Source organism: Balaenoptera physalus (genome assembly GCF_965194825.1).
Source record: "Balaenoptera physalus genome assembly, chromosome: 14".
NCBI lineage: Eukaryota > Metazoa > Chordata > Mammalia > Artiodactyla > Balaenopteridae > Balaenoptera > Balaenoptera physalus.
The window spans coordinates 50569418-50586422 of record NC_138893.1 but is presented as its reverse complement, the minus strand read 5'-3'; the positions used below and the strand labels follow the sequence as shown (position 1 = coordinate 50586422).

General features: G+C 51.7%; 1 protein-coding gene across 14 annotated transcripts in view; it reads left to right on the top strand.

The window, feature by feature from the left end:
• The window catches only part of PAX2 (paired box 2), a 94509-nt gene extending 91093 nt beyond the window's left edge, over window positions 1-3416 (top strand). For 9 of the 14 annotated variants that reach the window (XM_082425218.1, XM_082425217.1, XM_082425221.1 and 6 more), the window contains 2 exons: window positions 779-865; window positions 1367-3416. In XM_082425218.1, the coding sequence (XP_082281344.1) occupies window positions 779-865; window positions 1367-1488 (209 nt within the window). In that variant the 3' untranslated portion in view covers window positions 1489-3416. Of the gene's footprint in view, window positions 1-778; window positions 866-1347 lie in introns of all 14 variants that reach the window. The other 5 variants (XM_082425229.1, XM_082425222.1, XM_082425216.1 and 2 more) reach the window with 1 other exon arrangement.
• Window positions 3417-17005: the final 13589 nt, after the last annotated feature.

Below are 17005 nucleotides of genomic sequence, written 5' to 3'. Positions count from 1 at the left end.
CGCGGTTAGGGATCACTGTAAACAGTCTGGGGTCATCACACAGGAGAAAGGGCGAGGGGGAAACCCGGAGGCCTGGCCTTTCTCCTGCGAAGGGAGGGAAGCAGCTTCCGACGGCTCCCAGCCCACAGGGCCCTCGGCTCACCGCTTGAGAACCAGCGGGCAGTCCACCTGCCTCCCGCCGCCTCCTTCCCCTGCTGCGTGGCCCACCTATCAAATCTCTAGAGGGAAAGGAGGGAGGGGGGTGTTTCCCAACAGAGCCCCCAACCCTTGTACTGGCACCATGCTGAGATGCCATTCTCAGGACTTTCTGGGACAAAGTGTCCCGAGGGCCTGTCTTCGCCACCCTCCCCCGCTTCCACCCTGTGGGGCTGTGGCTCCTAGAACCAGAGTTTCCACCAAAGAGGCCCTGGCCCCCAACGCAGCGGCGTAGGCGCTCCTGGACCCGGAACAAACCCTTCCTGGGTGGCCCGGAGCGCCTCCGCGGGGGGGAGCCCCAGGCGGGCACCGCCCCGCAGTTACCTCCACGCCGGTGTGCAAGGCGGGTCGGTGCTTTTGCGCGCGCGCACACACACACACACACACACACACACACACACCCATGGGCTCCCCCCATTTGGACCAGGTGGATTGTTCCGCTTCCACCCTGCCGTCTGCCCGCAGTGGGCATTACCCTGCTCGCTGCACCTGAACCTCGAGCCGGGGGAGGCCGCTGGCCGTGCACGTCGGGTCCGCCCTGGCGTTGCGCGTGTCTGATCCCCACTCCCTCGCCCTCCCGCAGGGAGCGAGTTCTCCGGCAACCCGTACAGCCATCCCCAGTACACGGCCTACAACGAGGCTTGGAGATTCAGCAACCCCGCCTTACTAAGTGAGTACGCCACCTGGCTGGCCGGCGGCTCAGCGCTTCCGTCCGCCCGCCGGCCAGCTCGGCAGTGCTGCTTCCGGACGCGGGTCCGACTCCCCGTGACCCGCCCTTTGGGTGCCCAGCCGGGCAGGCTTGTTAGCGTAGCACTGAGGCCCCGGGATCCCTAGAGGACGCCCGCGCCTCCCACCCCTTCCTAACTCTCTCCTCCGCTCCCTTCCCCGTCGCTGGAAGGCTCTGCGCCGCCCCCACCCTCGGGCCCCCTGAAGGTCCACAGTCGGGCGGCGGCGGTCACCGATCGGGTTCCTCTCCCACCCGGTGAACGCAGCTCTCCTGGGGGCAACCAGCCCCGCAGCCCAGCCAATGCCTCCCTGCCCGGATCCTGCTAGACCCCAGCCCGGGGAGGTCTTTGCTTTGCTTTTCTTTCCTTTTTTGTTCTCCTGTTTGTCCTCTCACCCAGCCCATTCTTCTCCTGTGTTAACTTCCAGGTTCCCCTTATTATTATAGTGCCGCCCCCCGGGGCTCCGCCCCTGCCGCTGCTGCCGCTGCCTATGACCGCCACTAGTTACCGCGGGGACCACATCAAGCTTCAGGCCGACAGCTTTGGCCTCCACATCGTCCCCGTCTGACCGCCCACCCCGGAGGGAGGGAGGATCGACGCGACAAGAAGCCTCCCGGCCACCGCCCCAGACCCACCCCACCCTAGGACCCCTACAGTCCTTCACTTCACCCCGTCGAAGGCCGGACAGGACGGGTGGAGCCGCGGGCGGGACCCTCAGGCCCGGGCCCGCCGCCCCCAATCCCGCCCGCCGCCCCTCCCCGCCTGCCTGGACTGCGCGGCGTCGCGAGGAGGGCCCGACCCAGCTCATCCCCGCCTCGCCCGAGCCGACCCGGGAGCCGACCAGCCACACCGCCGGACTCTGGCCGGGCCCGCCGCTGCGCGGGGGACACGTTTCTGTGACACACAATCAGCGCGGACTGCAGCGCGGCCCAGCCCCGGAGCAGCCCGCCTCGGACGCTCCGGCGCCGGGAGGCTTCGCTGGGCAAAGGAAATTAAGAACAAAACGATGTTCTGCAGAAGGGGGAAGAGCCTCCTGCCAAGCCCTCGGGAAGGAGTCCGCACCCCGGCGCCAACCGGACTGCCCCCACCTGTGCCCTGCCCAGAAGGTGGAATGGAATGGGGGCGTGAGGGCCGGGCTCTAGGGACAGGGGCGGGGGGGGGGGGCGGGGTTGTCAGGTGTTTCCAAGGTTGTGACCCAAGGCACGCAGGCCCCAGCAGCCCGCACCCACGGAGCCCGACTCTTGGCTCTCCCCTACTCCACCTGAACTGCCCAGTTCCCCAGGGCCCAGGCATCTCCTACTAGTGACCAGACTCTCAGCCCCGCCTTGCCCCTACCTCAGCGTCTCTTCCATCTGCCGACCTCTCACTTCCCCCTCCTGCCCGTCCTTTTCCCAGCCCACGACGCTCTGCATCTCTCCTCCCTAACTCGCTGTCCCGCCGGAGGCTCTTCCGTGCCTGCCTCAGGACCAGTTTCCGCAGGCCGCGGCACTGGTCTTCCCCGAGCGGTTGCTTGATGCTCCCCCACTCCCCCGACACAGACTCTCAATCTGCAGGTGGTGGGAGCAGGGTCTGAGCTGGCGTGTGAGCTGCGCGGGGTGGAAGGTGGGGGGCTGCCCATTCCACCCCCTCCCACCCACCTCCAGCCTCCTCCTCTGGCAGAAAATGAACAGGGCCGCAAAAAGTCTACATTTATTTAATATGATGATCTTTGCAAAAGAGGAAAACGAAAACAACCCAACAGGCTGCTGCTTTGTAGAAAGACGGTGTGTGTCGTGTGAAGGCGAACCCCTGTGTATATAAACCCGCCCCGTCCGCCCCGCCCCGCCCCGCCCCGCCGGGTAGAGTCCCAGTTGCCCGCCCGTCCTGCCTGTAGATACGCCCCGCTGTCTGTGCTGTGAGAGTCGCCGCTCGCTGGGGGGGAGGGGGGGGGACACAGCTACACGCCCACTAAAGCACAGCACGTCCTCGGGGAGGGGGGCTTTTTTTTTTCTGTTACAAAAAATTACGAAAGAAAAGAAATCTCTATGCAAAATGACGAACATGGTCCTGTGGACTCCTCTCGCCTCCGTTTTGTTGGCTATTTCTCTGTAATTGCCTGTTTTCACTCTCTCCTCATCTCTCTCCTCTGCATCTCTCCCCTCTCCATCTCTCTTCTCTGCTTCTCTCTCCCTGTCTCTGTCTCTCTCAGTCTTCGTCTCTCTTGTCTCTCTCTCTCCCTTGGCCTCTTTCCCCAGCCCTGCCCTGGCTGCCTTGCCCCCTGAGACTAGATCAGAGGTGGCAGCTCCAGCCCCCAGGCTCGCCCCTCGCGGCCGTGCCCCGCGCACCCTGGGGCGCCGGCGGCCGGGCCGCCCTGCCCCGTAGTTGCTCTCTCGGTAGCGGCGATGCGCCCTGCATGTCTCCTCACCCGTGGATCGTGACGACTCGAAATAACAGAAACAAAGTCAATAAAAGTGAAAAAATAATAAATAAATAAAAATCCTTGAACAAATCCGAAAAGGCTTGGAGTCCTCGCCCAGATCTCTCTCCCCTTCGAGCCTTTTTATTTGAAAAGGAAAACGAGAGAAGAGAATAGTTAAGGGAACTGCCGGTGCCCAGCCAGGCTCCAGTGGCCCGAGCCGGGCAGCGAGGGAGCCGAGGTTCAAACTCCGAGGCCCGTCCCATTCCAGTCCCTGTGGGGCTGGTGCGACAGGGGACCCAGACCCAGGACCCAGCCGAACCCTCGAAAGATCCCCCGATGGCTCTGGTCTACTTGGCCCCTTTCAGCGCGTCGGTTCGTTTTGATTCTTTTCCTTTTTTTTTTTTTTTTTTTTGCACATGACAAATAAATAATAATAATAAATAATAATAATAAAAAAATTTTGTATGTCACTCCCCATGGCTCCAGGTTTGTCTCTACCTGTCTCTGGGACAGGCCTTCCCTCACACTGGTCGATCTCAAATAAACCCTCAATAATCCTCCCAAGGGCACTTCCATTGCGACCCCCCTGCCACCCCTTTGCTGGGACCCTCCTCCCACCCCTTTGCGGACCCTCTCGTAGGCAGCCGAAAGCCGGCAATGGCCCAGACGAGTCTGCCTGCCCCCCCACCCCGCCTTCGGGGCGAGTTTTCGCTTCGCAAAACTTGAGACTACCTTCGAGTGAGTGATTTGGTCGCCCTACCTCTCCACCCACACCCAAACTTAGGGTGCAGGCTCTCAGAACGCGACGTCGGAGGCCCTCTCCGCATGGGTGGGGGGTTGTCTGCTCTCCTGTCTCCTTCCTCCGCGCCTCAATTTTTATCCCCCAGGCCGCACAGATACCACAGACGATTGCAACCAGTTTCCTCGCTGCTCATTTATTTCCGGGCCCCGCAGAGACCGGAGAAGAACCAGAGGGCTCAAGCGACCTCGCGCGCTCCCTGTTTCTGGCGGAGTCCCGGCCTGGGCGAGCAGCCGCTGGGATTGGTGCGGTCTGGGTGTATCTTGAGGGCGCACAGGCACCTATATTGTGGGTCGGTTGGTCGGTCGCCGGCTCCCATTTCTGTTGGTCTGCGTGGGTCTACATGTCCCTGTGTGAGTCTGGGGGTGGGGAAGTGGGAGAACTGTCGGTTTTTTCAGGCACCCTTACTGTTCTTGTGCCCGGGTGTCCAGTGAAGGATGAGTGTCTGTCCCTGGGTCTCTCTGTTCCTGTTTGGGGGAGAAGTAGAGTGATTGTCCAGGATTGTCCAGGCTGCTTCTGAGATACTTGGAAGGGGTTTGCCCTCTGTCCCTTCAGCAACCTCCCAGTTCCAGCCCTCCCACAAAGGCCACAGCCTCCACCTGTTCTCCGCCCTTGGATACTTTCCTTCTCTGCCCCTGGGAAACCTTCCCAGCTCAGCTTCCATCTCTGTCTCCTCCCACTTGAAAGCCTCTTGAAGTTCTGAGCTGCCAGGGGTGGCTGGGCAGCTGCAAGCAGAGCCTAGAGGCAGACCTAAGAGTAACCTTTCCCACTGGCTGCGGGCAGTGTCTCCCAGGCACCTCCTTTCCACCATGATTCCAACAGGCCTGTCTTTCCCCAAGCCTATTTGCCCAGCCTACCCACATCATGACACTGAGGGACCCCCAACAAATCAGCAAGCCCCTAATCAAGTCCATCCCCTTCCTTCTCCCTCCCCACTTGTGTCTCCTCCCTGTTCCCATCTTAGCAAATGACAGTCCCACCTTCCATCCCGCCCAGTGCTGCTCCTTTTAATCACCAGTCTCTTAGAAGAGTGGTCTTCAAACTTCTTTGATCATACACCCTATCAGTAAAAAGAAGTCAATGTGTACTTGCAATATAAGTATATTTACTTGTTTACAAATTCCATAAATGTACTACTAGACTAACATATTATGAATCTTATAAGACATAAAATAGAAAACGGATGAGATTGGAATACATAGAAATTCCAGTGTTCTCTTCTCATGCATAAATAATCTTGCTCCCCTTGGAAGATGTGCACCCCACTTCAGAGAGCCTGCTCAGAACCCATGAAAATCCAGCATGGCAGAACTCCTGATTATTGCCTGGTGCCCAGCGAGTGAATTCCTGGAGGTTGTCAGGGCACTGGGTTGGCCCAGTCAATGCTGCGCTCATCACGTGGAGCAGGCTATCTGGCCCCCACTGCCTGGCTTTGCCTCCAGGTGCCCCCAGAATGGGAGCCCTGGCCTGCTCAATTCATCAGATTGGGAGCCAGGGCCTCTTACCGGGGTCCCACCAGAACTTCTTACCTTCTGTTCTATTTCTGGTCTCCTTCATACCAAATTGGACAGCGAGGATCCGCTGTCAACAGTAACCACCACTGCCCGGCTTTCATGCTGTGTCACTCCTGGGGTGCTGATTTCTGCTTGGAATCAGCCTGAGGGCCCCCAAAACATGTTCTACAATCTTTGACCAGTTGCCTGTTCTAACTGCAGTCCCATTTACCCACCCCAAACACAAACAGGGCCTATTTTCCAGCTTCGTTTTTCCTCAGAACTCACCTAATTCTGACTCTGCTAGCCCTGTCCCCCCACCTTACTCCCATAGAGTTCCCAGCTGAGGTTCACCAAGTATGACAGTTAGAAACTGTCCTGGGTTGAGGGAACAGCAGGAGCAAAGACATGGAGGCATGGAATTATACCAGACAAAATGTGGCTGGAGTATCAGCTGCCTGGGGAAAGACAGAGGGGGTTGAGAGAGGTGACAGGAGATGAAGCTTAAAGGTAGTTGAGAGCCAAGACACTAGAAATGTCCAAATGGTATCCATCACTTGACAGCTACTTTAAGGAAGCTGCCCCACTCACATCCCTTCCTGCCCATGTATCCACCAATAACTCTGTTACTAGAATTGGACTCATGCACAAATCCAAGCTAAGACAATTAGTCCCCCCTCTCTCAGGACACAGAACTAGGAAGTACAGAGAGAAAGAGGCCATTTACCATGAAAGTCAAAGCCCAATGGAGGCCCTGAGGGGATTCCCCAGTCTTCTTCATCTCAGTCAAGGACAACTCCATTCTACCAGTCACTCAAGCCAAAACCCCAAATCTTCCCTGACTCCTCCTGTCTCTCCCATCACATATCTGATCCACCAGCAAAACCAGACAGTTCTACCTTTAAAAGATCCAGAATTTGACCACTTCTGATGATCTGCACTCTACCATCCTAGTTCAAGCCAGTATAATCCTTCACCTCGATTTGCAAAAAAAGTTCTAATTGGCCTTCCTGTTTCCATCTTTGCCACACCTACCCCAGCCTACTCTCTCCCCATCAGCAGAGTGATCCTCCAAAACGTAAAGCAGAGCATGCTCCTCTGCTTAGAGTCCCCCACAGGCTCCCCTTCTCCCTCAGAGTCAAAGTCAGAATCCTAAAACTGATCTATAAGGTCCTGTATGTTCTGTGTCCACCCTGTCGCCCCACCTCCACCCCTACAACCACCCCCAGCTCACTGTGCTCTGAGCCTGTTGCCCTCTGTGCCACGCTTTGCCTACACCAAGCATGAGCCTTCTCAAGACATCAAGACATTTGCCTTTTTTTTTTTTGGCTGCACCATGTGGCATGCGGGATCTTAATTCCCTGACCAGGGATCAAACCCGTGCCCCCTGCAGTGGAAGCGCGGAGTCCCAACCACTGGACCACCAAGGAATTCTCAAGACATTTGCTCTTTTTTTTTTTTGAGGTTTTTTTTTTTTTTTTTAACTTATTTGGTTGCGCCGGCTCCTTAGTTGTGGCATGTGAACTCTTAGTTGCAGCACGCATATGGGATCTAGTTCCCTGACCAGGGATTGAACCCGGACCCCTTGCATTGGGAGCGCAGAGTCTTAACCACTGCACCACCAGGGAAGTCCCAAGACATTTGCTCTTTTTTTTTTTTTTTTAAGAAAGACCATCCAGGGGGCTTCCCTGGTGGCGCAGTGGTTGAGAATCTGCCTGCTAATGCAGGGGACACGGGTTCGAGCCCTGGTCTGGGAAGATCCCACATGCCGCAGAGCAACTAGGCCCGTGAGCCACAACTACTGAGCCTGCGCGTCTGGAGCCTGTGCTCCGCAACAAGAGAGGCCGTGATAGTGAGAGGCCGCGCACTGCGATGAAGAGTGGCCCCCGCTTGCCACAACTAGAGAAAGCCCTCGCACAGAAACGAAGACCCAATACAGCCAAAAATTAATTAATTAATTAATTAATTTTTTTAAAAAAGTAACAAATGTTCAAGTACAATTGGTGTCTTTTTTTTTTTTTAATGTCTGAAACATTTATATTAACATATTTCCATACAAATACAAATATAAGATTTTTAGAAATTTCATGTAATGTCTGTAACATTTATATTAACATATTTCCATACAAATAGCCCAATGAAAGTTTAGTATTTGTTGTTTTGTTTGTTTTTTTATACTGCAAGTTCTTATTAGGCATCAATTTTATACACATCAGTGTATACATTTCAATCCCAATCGCCCAATTCAGCACACCCAATTGGTGTCTTTAAAAAGAAAAAAGAAAGAGCATCCAATATTTTTATTTTTTTAATAAATTTATTTTATTTATTTATTTTTGGCTGCATTGGGTCTTCATTGCTGTGCACGGGCTTTCTCTACTTGTGGCGAGCAGGGGCTACTCTTCATTGTGGTGCACGGACTTCTCATTGCAGTGGCTTCTCTTGTTGCGCAGCATGGGCTTTAGGCACGTGGGCTTCAGGCACGTGGGCTTCAGTAGCTGTGGTGCGCGGGCTCAGTAGTCGTGGCGCACGGGCTTAGCTGCTCCACGGCATGTAGGATCTTCCTGGACCAGGGCTCAAACACGCGTCCCCTCCATTGGCAGGCGGATTCTTAACAACTGCACCACCAGGGATGCCCAAGACATTTGCTCTTGATGTGCCTTTTCCCCCTAGCAGCCCCATGACTGGCTCCCCCACTTCCTTAAGATCTCTGCACACCCCTTCCACTTGAAACTGTCCCTCCCCCATCCTGTGTAGTTCTCGTGGGACTGTCAATCAGAACGCCCCATCAGCTCCTGACCATAGATGTGGGCCTGAGACCTATGTCTGGCCAATGGGGACCCCATATCCCGGTTCAAAGCACATAGATTTCAAGCTAGGAAGAGTCCTCTTAGAAGGCTTTTTATTGGGGACTGAAGAGAGAGGGTCTCTTCTTCCTTTGGATTGTGAGCTGCAACGATGAGGGCTTTGGACCCCCACGGACAGCTCCCCACCATGTGGAGAGTCTCTGCCTGAGAGCTCAGTGCAGTCACATTCAGAGTCAAGCAGGGACATGCAGAGCGGAGAGGGAGACAGAAGGAGAGCTCTGGCAGTATCATTCGAGCCTCTGGAGACAGCTAGGCCTAAAGCAAGGCCACTTTGGGACTTCCAGGGTCGTAAGCCAGTACCTTCTCCTTTTTTTTCACTTAAGCAAATGTGTTGGGTGTCTACCAATTGTAACCCAAAAGTTCTGACTTAAACAGTTCTGGGGGGCATGGATGCCCTGTTAAGAACTTTGAATTTTTTTCTATAGGCAAGGAGAGACATGGAAAGTTTTTGACCAAGAGAGAGTGGCGTAATAGACCAGCATTTCTGGAGGAGCTCTCTGTCCGTAATGTGAGGAGTGGGATGCGAAGAGAGACAGTGGGGATGGGGAGACCTGTACGAGCCCACTACAATGGTCCAGGCAAGAGATGATGGGGTCCATGCTAAGGATTAGCTCAGGGAGGACACTGACTTAGAGACACAACAAGGTTAGAATTTTAAGTAAAAGAAGAAAAGTACAGAACAGTGGACACATTGTGTGAGAAAGAGGGAAAATAAGGATTTTAACACATTTGCTTATATATACATAAACATTGAAAAGATTAATAATCTAATAAAAAATGATTTTCTCTGAACAGGGAACAGTGTGGATGGGGACTAGGTAAGGGTGAGATTTCTGTGAGTACACTTTTCTTAATGTAGTTTTGAGTTTAAAAAAGTTTAAATTAAAAAGAAAGTAAAGAGACAACCAGCTCCTTGACACATATAAGCATGATTGTTTGATGATTAAGCTAGATTTTGCTTTTTTTGTTGCATGACTGAGGGAAAGACCATTGGATGTGGTGAATAGGGGCCACCCGGTGACCAGAAAGCTAGTGCTTTCTGAAGGTGGAGGGAGAGCTGCTGGGGGAGGGGTGGCTGAGAACTGGGGAAGTAGTTGGAGGCAGAGTGTAAACAGTTCTTTAGAAAAGTTTGGAAGGGAAGGGAACACAAGAAGGGTCAGGAGATGCCGCAGTCAGTGAGCTCAAGGGAGGGTCCTTTCAGGCTAAGGGCTATGTGCCCGGGCCTGCGGGCTGAGCAGAGGGTGGAGACTGAGGGGGGGGGAAGAGGGGCTGTTCAGAGATGGACTGAGGGGCTTATGGAAAGAGGCCTGAAAGAATGGGGTGGAGGCATAGGGGTGAGGGGTGGGGAGGAACCGAGAATTCTGCAGGGAGAGGCAGATCATGAGGGGTTAGGAGCTCCTATTGCTGCTCGGAGAGAGTGCAGGAGACACAGTTGCTATCTGCTGAGAGTAGGGGGAGCAGGGCTGGGCCCTGCCTTGTGGAGGGTAAAGAGTTTTGGAAGGGGCTTCCCTGGTGGCGCAGTGGTTGAGAGTCTGCCTGCCAATGCAGGGGACACAGGTTCGAGCCCTGGTTTGGGAAGATCCCACATGCCGCGGAGCGGCTGGGCCCCGTGAGCCACAATTACTGAGCCTGCGCGTCTGGAGCCTGTGCTCCGCAACAAGAGAGGCCGCGACAGTGAGAGGCCTGCGCACCGCGATGAAGAGTGGCCCCCGCTTGCCGCAACTGGAGAAAGCCCTCGCACAGAAACGAAGACCCAACACAGCCATAAATAAATAAATAAATAAAATTTAAAAAAAAAAAAAAGAGTTTTGGAAGAATCTTTCTGGGAGATTTAGAAGGTGGTCTGTGAGAGCAGAAGGAACACGTTGCCAGGCTGCAGCAGGGAGAGCACACATGGGTGGTAGACCCTTGCCTTGAGCCAGGGCTCCCGTTGCCCTGGCTGGCTCCATCTCTCAGGACTCAGGGTTCAGGGCCCGAGATTACACTGCTCTCCCCTCTCCCATCCCCCTCCTCCATGTGGCTTCCCTACCTGATTGAACCCCAGCAGCACCTTGGGCCCATTTCCACGGTCTGATCTTTGTGACTGTCCATCCCCCAGTGCCCAGGCTCAGCCTCAATTTCCTGGTAGAAGAGGCCTGTAGAAGAGCCACCCCCTCCCTAAGGAATTCTCAGCCCCCAGATGCAACCTAGAAGCAGAGCAAAAAGCATGTGTGTATGGAGGCATCTCCAAGCTGAAAGCAGAGGGAACCCAGAAGTTGGCTCACAAGATCACTGTGTGACCTTCAACAAGCCCCTCCCTCTATCCATGCCTCAGTTTCCTTGAGTGTAAAACCAGTCTCTAGGACTCCTTCCCACTTTGACATTCTAAGCTTCTGCAGTTGTATATTGTAGGTGACCTGGCAATCTCTGTGGCCAGGAGAAGTTCAAGAAAGCTCTGTGGAAGTAGGGTGGATACATTCAGATGGGGAAGGGGACGGGGGACTTTTTAAGCTAGAAAAGGAGGCATGGATTTATTAATTTGTTGCCATCTCTCCCACCTGGGAGTCAGTACTTCCTTTTGCTATCTCTCTTCCCAGTATCTGCCCAGAGATCTCTAGGAGAATGGTGGGGACCATTGAGGGTGCAGGGTAGGGGACTATGGGAGGGAGACAAAGGAAGCAGCTATTTGGGGCCAACTACATTTCCTGCCTCCTCCCAACACCCCCGCCTGCCCAAACCATTCCAATACCCTAATTAGCCAGTCCCTTAGGCCCCTGTTAGCCAGGCCGGCTGAGCGCCCAACTCCCTGGGGACCAGCCCCCTTACCCCCCAGACTAATCAGTCCCTTTGCTCCTTGAGTGCACGAGCATGCACACACATGCATATGTACACACACACACACACACACACACTCCCTTATTCTCTCCCAGAGCCCCAGGCCCCATTCCAGCCTTCAGAGGGTTAATGTAGGGTGGTGCTGAATTCCCCCAATGAAGATACCCTATTTGAGATGATTGAAGGATCGGGAAGAAGTCAGACAAAGTTTGGAGGGTCCTCTCCAATTTAGTGTTTTCTCTCAAACTTGTGGGATCAAAGATGTGTATCAAAGCATGCAGCCGTGATTGGGGGTGCTCTATGGCACCCCAAACCCTTGGGCTGGCACTTCTCAGGTCCCTATCTATGGTCAATACTCACCCCAACCCAGATCCCCTCCTCCCCTTCATCTCAGCCCCCCCATTCATCTCTCCACCCCCCTACCCCCCGACACCCGCACTGTCAGCCCAAACACATGATAAATTGCCCTGTCAACAGAATTCATTCAGGGACCAATTAATTCCACAGAAATGAACCAGGAGCCATCAGTTGCTGAAAAACTCAGTGCAGGGAGCAGAGGGAGGGGGTGCAGGCGGGGGGTGGGCAGCAGAGGAGGGGACGGGGAGGCTGGGGAAGTTAGTCTGACAGAAATTGGTCATTTAATGCTTAAGTGCACGCTAGACAGCCCTGTCATCGCCCGCGGCCCCCGTGCGGGATTAATTATCGGAGGAGGAGAGGGCAGCCCAGCCCAGCCCAGCCGTCTGTCACCAACCAAGGCTAGAGTCACCTAGGACTTGGCCACTCTACATCCACTTTCAAGTCTCCAGGCATCCTGCTCCCTCAGCTTCCAGGTGCCCCCAGATCCCAACCCTAGGCCCAACCTCATGTCTTAGACCCTCAGCCGCATTTAGCCAAGGCCTTGCCATCAGCTGTCTTAATCAGGAAGGCTTCTTTGGCCCCTTGACTGTGGTAGGCCCCATAACTCCCTGTGCCCCCCATCATTACCCTCAACCATCTTGGGTGACTCTTTGTGCAGAGTCCAAGGTATGATTGTCCCAACCATTGATCCTAATCTGAGGGACTGGCACCATTTCCCACTCAACTACTTAAGTCAGAATCCTACAAGTCGTCCTTGACCCCTCCTTCTCCTTCATCCCACTCAGCCAATCAGAATCCAAGTCCTGTCAGTTCAACCTCCCGGAAACATAGCAAATCTGGGCCACCTGCTTCTAGCTCCCCCTCACCACCATCAGCAACTCTGCCTGCTCTCCTGATTTAGGCTCTTTCTTGTAGCTAATGTTATCTTTTAAAATGCAGATAATGTCCTGATGTACCCCACCACACTCATACACATACACACTAACTTCCAGTTTAACACTCTTTGATGGACCCCCATGGGCCTGCAGGGGGTCAAGTCCAAACTCCTGATTCACAAGCCACAAAGCCCCGAACGCTGCCACTAGCCCAGCCTTGCCTCCAGCACGCTTCCCCTGCTCTCTCTGCTCCAGTCCCACTGAGCTTCCCCTCCTGCCTTTTCACACGCTGTTCTTCTCGCAGCCTGAAAAATTCTACCCTGCCACCCCCACCACTCACTTGACTAACTCCTATTCATCCTTGAGATTTCAGATTAAATGTCACTCCCTTCAGGAAGCCTTCCCTGAACCCATGAGGTGCTTTTACAGCTCCCAAACTTCCCCATTCATCAACATGTCACCCTACTTGTGCATTGTCTCTCTTTCCACCAAATGTTAAGTTTCACAAGAATGGAGTCCGTGTCTTTATCCTTCAAGTCTGGCACTTAATGGATACCAGAAAATACTTGGTGAATAAATAAATGAATGAAAAAGGCCTAATCTTGTCTTGTCTAAAGGCCAAGAGCCCCAGAGTCAGATCTCTCCTGGCAGCCCAAGGCATGCTGGGGTGGCTGGGAAGACAAGAAACCCTCAGAGAACACTCAGTCAACCTGTGAGCCCATCAGACTGACTTAAACCAGCTGTGCTGGGTGGGTTCAGATGAGGCTGCAGACAGTTGGAGGTTAGAATGGTAGAGAGAATGACCGGAAGGACTTGCTAGAAGAGCAAAGCCCAGGATCTGGAAGAAGTATGCTCTGTGCAGCGAGTTGGGTGCATGCGAAACATGGGGTTGTTCAGTGGAGGAGAGGGAGAAATGGTTGGAAAGCGAACTTTCCAAAACTGATTTTGATATATTTGCCTAAGTTTGAACTGACAGGACGAGGATACTGATTGGATGAAAAGGATGAAGGAAAGCGAGACCAGTTTGTGAAGGGCAACGAATGCCAGGCTAAGTTTGGCCTTTCTCCTGCCCTTGATGAGGAAGGGGATCACTGGTTGCTTCTTAAGATGGCCAGATGCAAAGTTTTGTTTGCAAAGGTAATTCTGGATGCCAGACAGAGTGGTTGAAGGGAAAGGTTAAGGCAAGGAGAACTTTAGGAGGCTGGTGCAGTTATGAGAAATGAGGGAGAGAGACTGACCTATGGAAGGAAGGTTTGTGATGGAGAAGTCTCCCATGAGGGACAGAGGGGGATGAGGTGGACTGAGTGGGCTCCATCAAGCAGCCCAAGAAGGTCTAATGACAGCCTCACTGGGATGGCATATCTGGACCTGGCTGCCAGTTGGATCTGAAGGTGAGGAAGAGAGATAGGGCAAAGATGACTGCTTCCAAGAAGCTGGGTGGCTGATTGGGCTATCAGCAGAGGTAAGAAGAGTGACCACCTTGGGACTAGAAACAATGAGCATGACTTTGTATGATGAGTGTACACGTCTGAGCAACATACGTGTGCATCATGTCCAATAGACAGAATTATAGGGAGCGAATCGGCTTTGGGATGTAGAATTGGGAGATATACTTTCCTGCTCCCACTCTCCTATCCTCCAAATTTGTATTTTAGTTTGGATGAGCCAATGTAATTTTGTGGCAAAGTAATAGTATAATACTGAAACAAAGTGGTTCTACAATAATATAATGCAGTAAAGATGTGTCACCAGGTATAAGTGATAGGGTAGGGCTGTAATGGTGTAATCCAGAAACAAGATAACCATACAATAATTTACTAATATCAACCAGGAAATGATGGGTCGATTTACTGGTTAACAAATGGGACTATATTGTGGTAATGCGGTAACCCTGTAATCAGGGACACCGTAGGGCTGAAATGACTGTAAAAACCATGCAACCAAGCAATGAAACGACAAACTTACAGTGTAATCATGTTAACTCAGTAACAGTGTACTAATATAGTGACGTCAGAATGGTGATGATGTCACACAATAATAAAGCCTCAAGGACAGTGGAAGGGAAGAGGATGGAACACTTAGTCTGAGCCCAAGGCCCTGAGAATGGAGGGAGAGAGCTCTTTCTAAGTTTGAAAAGAAGCTTCCTCAGGAAACAGCAGAAGTCTGGAAGCAGCTTCTGCAGGGATGATGCAGCCTGGGACAAGAAAGAGCTGAGTCAAAAGGGAAGTTGAGGAAGCAAGAAATAGTGGTCCCTGTCAGGCTTTGCAGGCCAGGACACAGGTCTCTGAGGCTGGCCAGAATGCAGGGGCCCAGGCTGGGGTCCGAAGGAGGCAGCCCCTGACTGCAGAGTAGTATCTGAGCAGCCCTGACAACATTCAGTGCTCTGAGTACTCACGTGGCCCAAGTGGTATCTGCTTCTTCTGGAGCTAAAGGGATGGTAAATCACATTCAGTAATTGTAAGATTCTTGGAATCATCAAGTTGACAAAAATACGAAAGAAAACTCAGAGCTAATAATAGCATGATTGAAAACAACTCACATTTATCCAACCTTTAGTATGGACTAAGCACTGAGCTCAGTGTTCTTCCTGCATTATCCACAATAACCCTATTAAGAAGGTTTTATTATTTCTATTTTACAGATAAAGATAATGAGACCAAGACATATTAACATATTTGCCCAAAGTCACACAGCAAGTAACAAGTAGAGGTGGAATTCAAACCCAGGTCCATTTCCCTTTTAAAGTACATGCATGCCTTGACATTGGGTATCTGCTTTAAGAAGTGCATGCCCCTAGGTAAGAAGCAAAACAGCGAGCAGGCTGAGTCACAACATAAACATGTAACATATTCCTAGACATAAGTTTTATTAAAAGACCAATATTAAGGTGGATAAAAATGTGTATAATAGGCAAACATTTATCTAAGAAAGGAAGAATATGAATGCATATACTTTTTAACTTACATTTTACAAAACGGAAAGATAAACAAAAAAGTTTTTTGGGCTTCCCTGGTGGCGCAGTGGTTGAGAATCTGCCTGCCAATGCAGGGGACACAGGTTCGAGCCCTGGTCTGGGAAAATCCCACATGCCGCGGAGCGACTAAGCCCGTGAGCCACAATTGCTGAGCCTGTGCGTCTGGAGCCTGTGCTCTGCAACAAGAGAGGCCGCGATAGTGAGAGGCCCGCGCACCGCGATGAAGAGTGGCCCCCACTTGCCGCAACTAGAGAAAGCCCTCGCACAGAAACGAAGACCCAACACAGCCATAAATAAATAAATAAATAAATAATTGTTTTAAAAAAGTTTTTTTTTAAGTTCATCTATTGAAGAAGGGAGGAAACAAAATGCAGAGGACAGGGTAGAAGGTTGACATCCCTGATATCTCACATTGCAGATTTGACTTTAGAACCATGTAAATATTTCACATAATGTCACAACAAAATTAAGTAAATAAATAAGCAATCCCCAAAGAAGCAAAAGCAAAATAAAAACAAATGAACTTAACTCTCTATTGAGCTGGTATCATAACCACATAGAAAGAAATTATTCCAAGTAATTTAAAACCTAGTAGTTGACTAAATATACATTGCCTAGTGGGGCATACACCGATAAAGCAAATAAGTAATGATATTTATATTCTTGGAGTTTTTTTGGTGTGGGAGAAACAAACAAAACCAGATGGAAGATCAAGGAAGAGAAGTAAAATCCCTATAGTCCTGGATTTAATTGGATGTATTCGTAGTAGCTCTTGATGCATTTTACCTTTAAAAAAATGCATTTCCTGGCTCTGTGCACTGTAAAAGACAAGAAACTGACCAACTCGGTAGCAGTAAGCACCTCTAGTTCCCAGATTGTGGTCTTTAAATACCACTTTGCACTAAAAGGAACCAGGACTCTTTGGGGAAATGGAAGGTGGCAAGTCTGAAACAGGAAATGTACAAGATGATCCTGGAAATCTTGTCATAACAAAAAGCAAGGAATCTATTAAATACTACAAGAGTCATGTCAAAAGGCCCTAGGTGCCAATTAGAGGCTCCCACTGACCAATGATGAGATAATTGAGCATCAATGAGAATAATAGCTGCAACTGGTTGAAACTCATCAAATACATCTAAATCATTAGTACATAATTATACTTAAAAGAAAAACCTTTTTGATATTCTTTAGAGGAGGGAGGGAACTAACTCATTATTTGGAAAACTGATAAATAAAAAGAATCAAGCATTTCTACTGCCTTTCTTATAAGAACTGTACCTCAGGAAAATCAAATAGTGGGTGAAGGGACATTTCTCTTTATAGAAGTCTTCCTGGGCTTCCCTGGTGGCGCAGTGGTTGGGAATCCGCCTGCCAATGCAGGGGACACGGGTTCGAGCCCTGCTCTGGGAAGATCCCACATGCCGCGGAGCAGCTAAGCCCGTGTGCCACAACTACTGAGCCTGCACTCTAGAGCCCGCGAGCCACAACTACTGAGCCCACGTGCCACA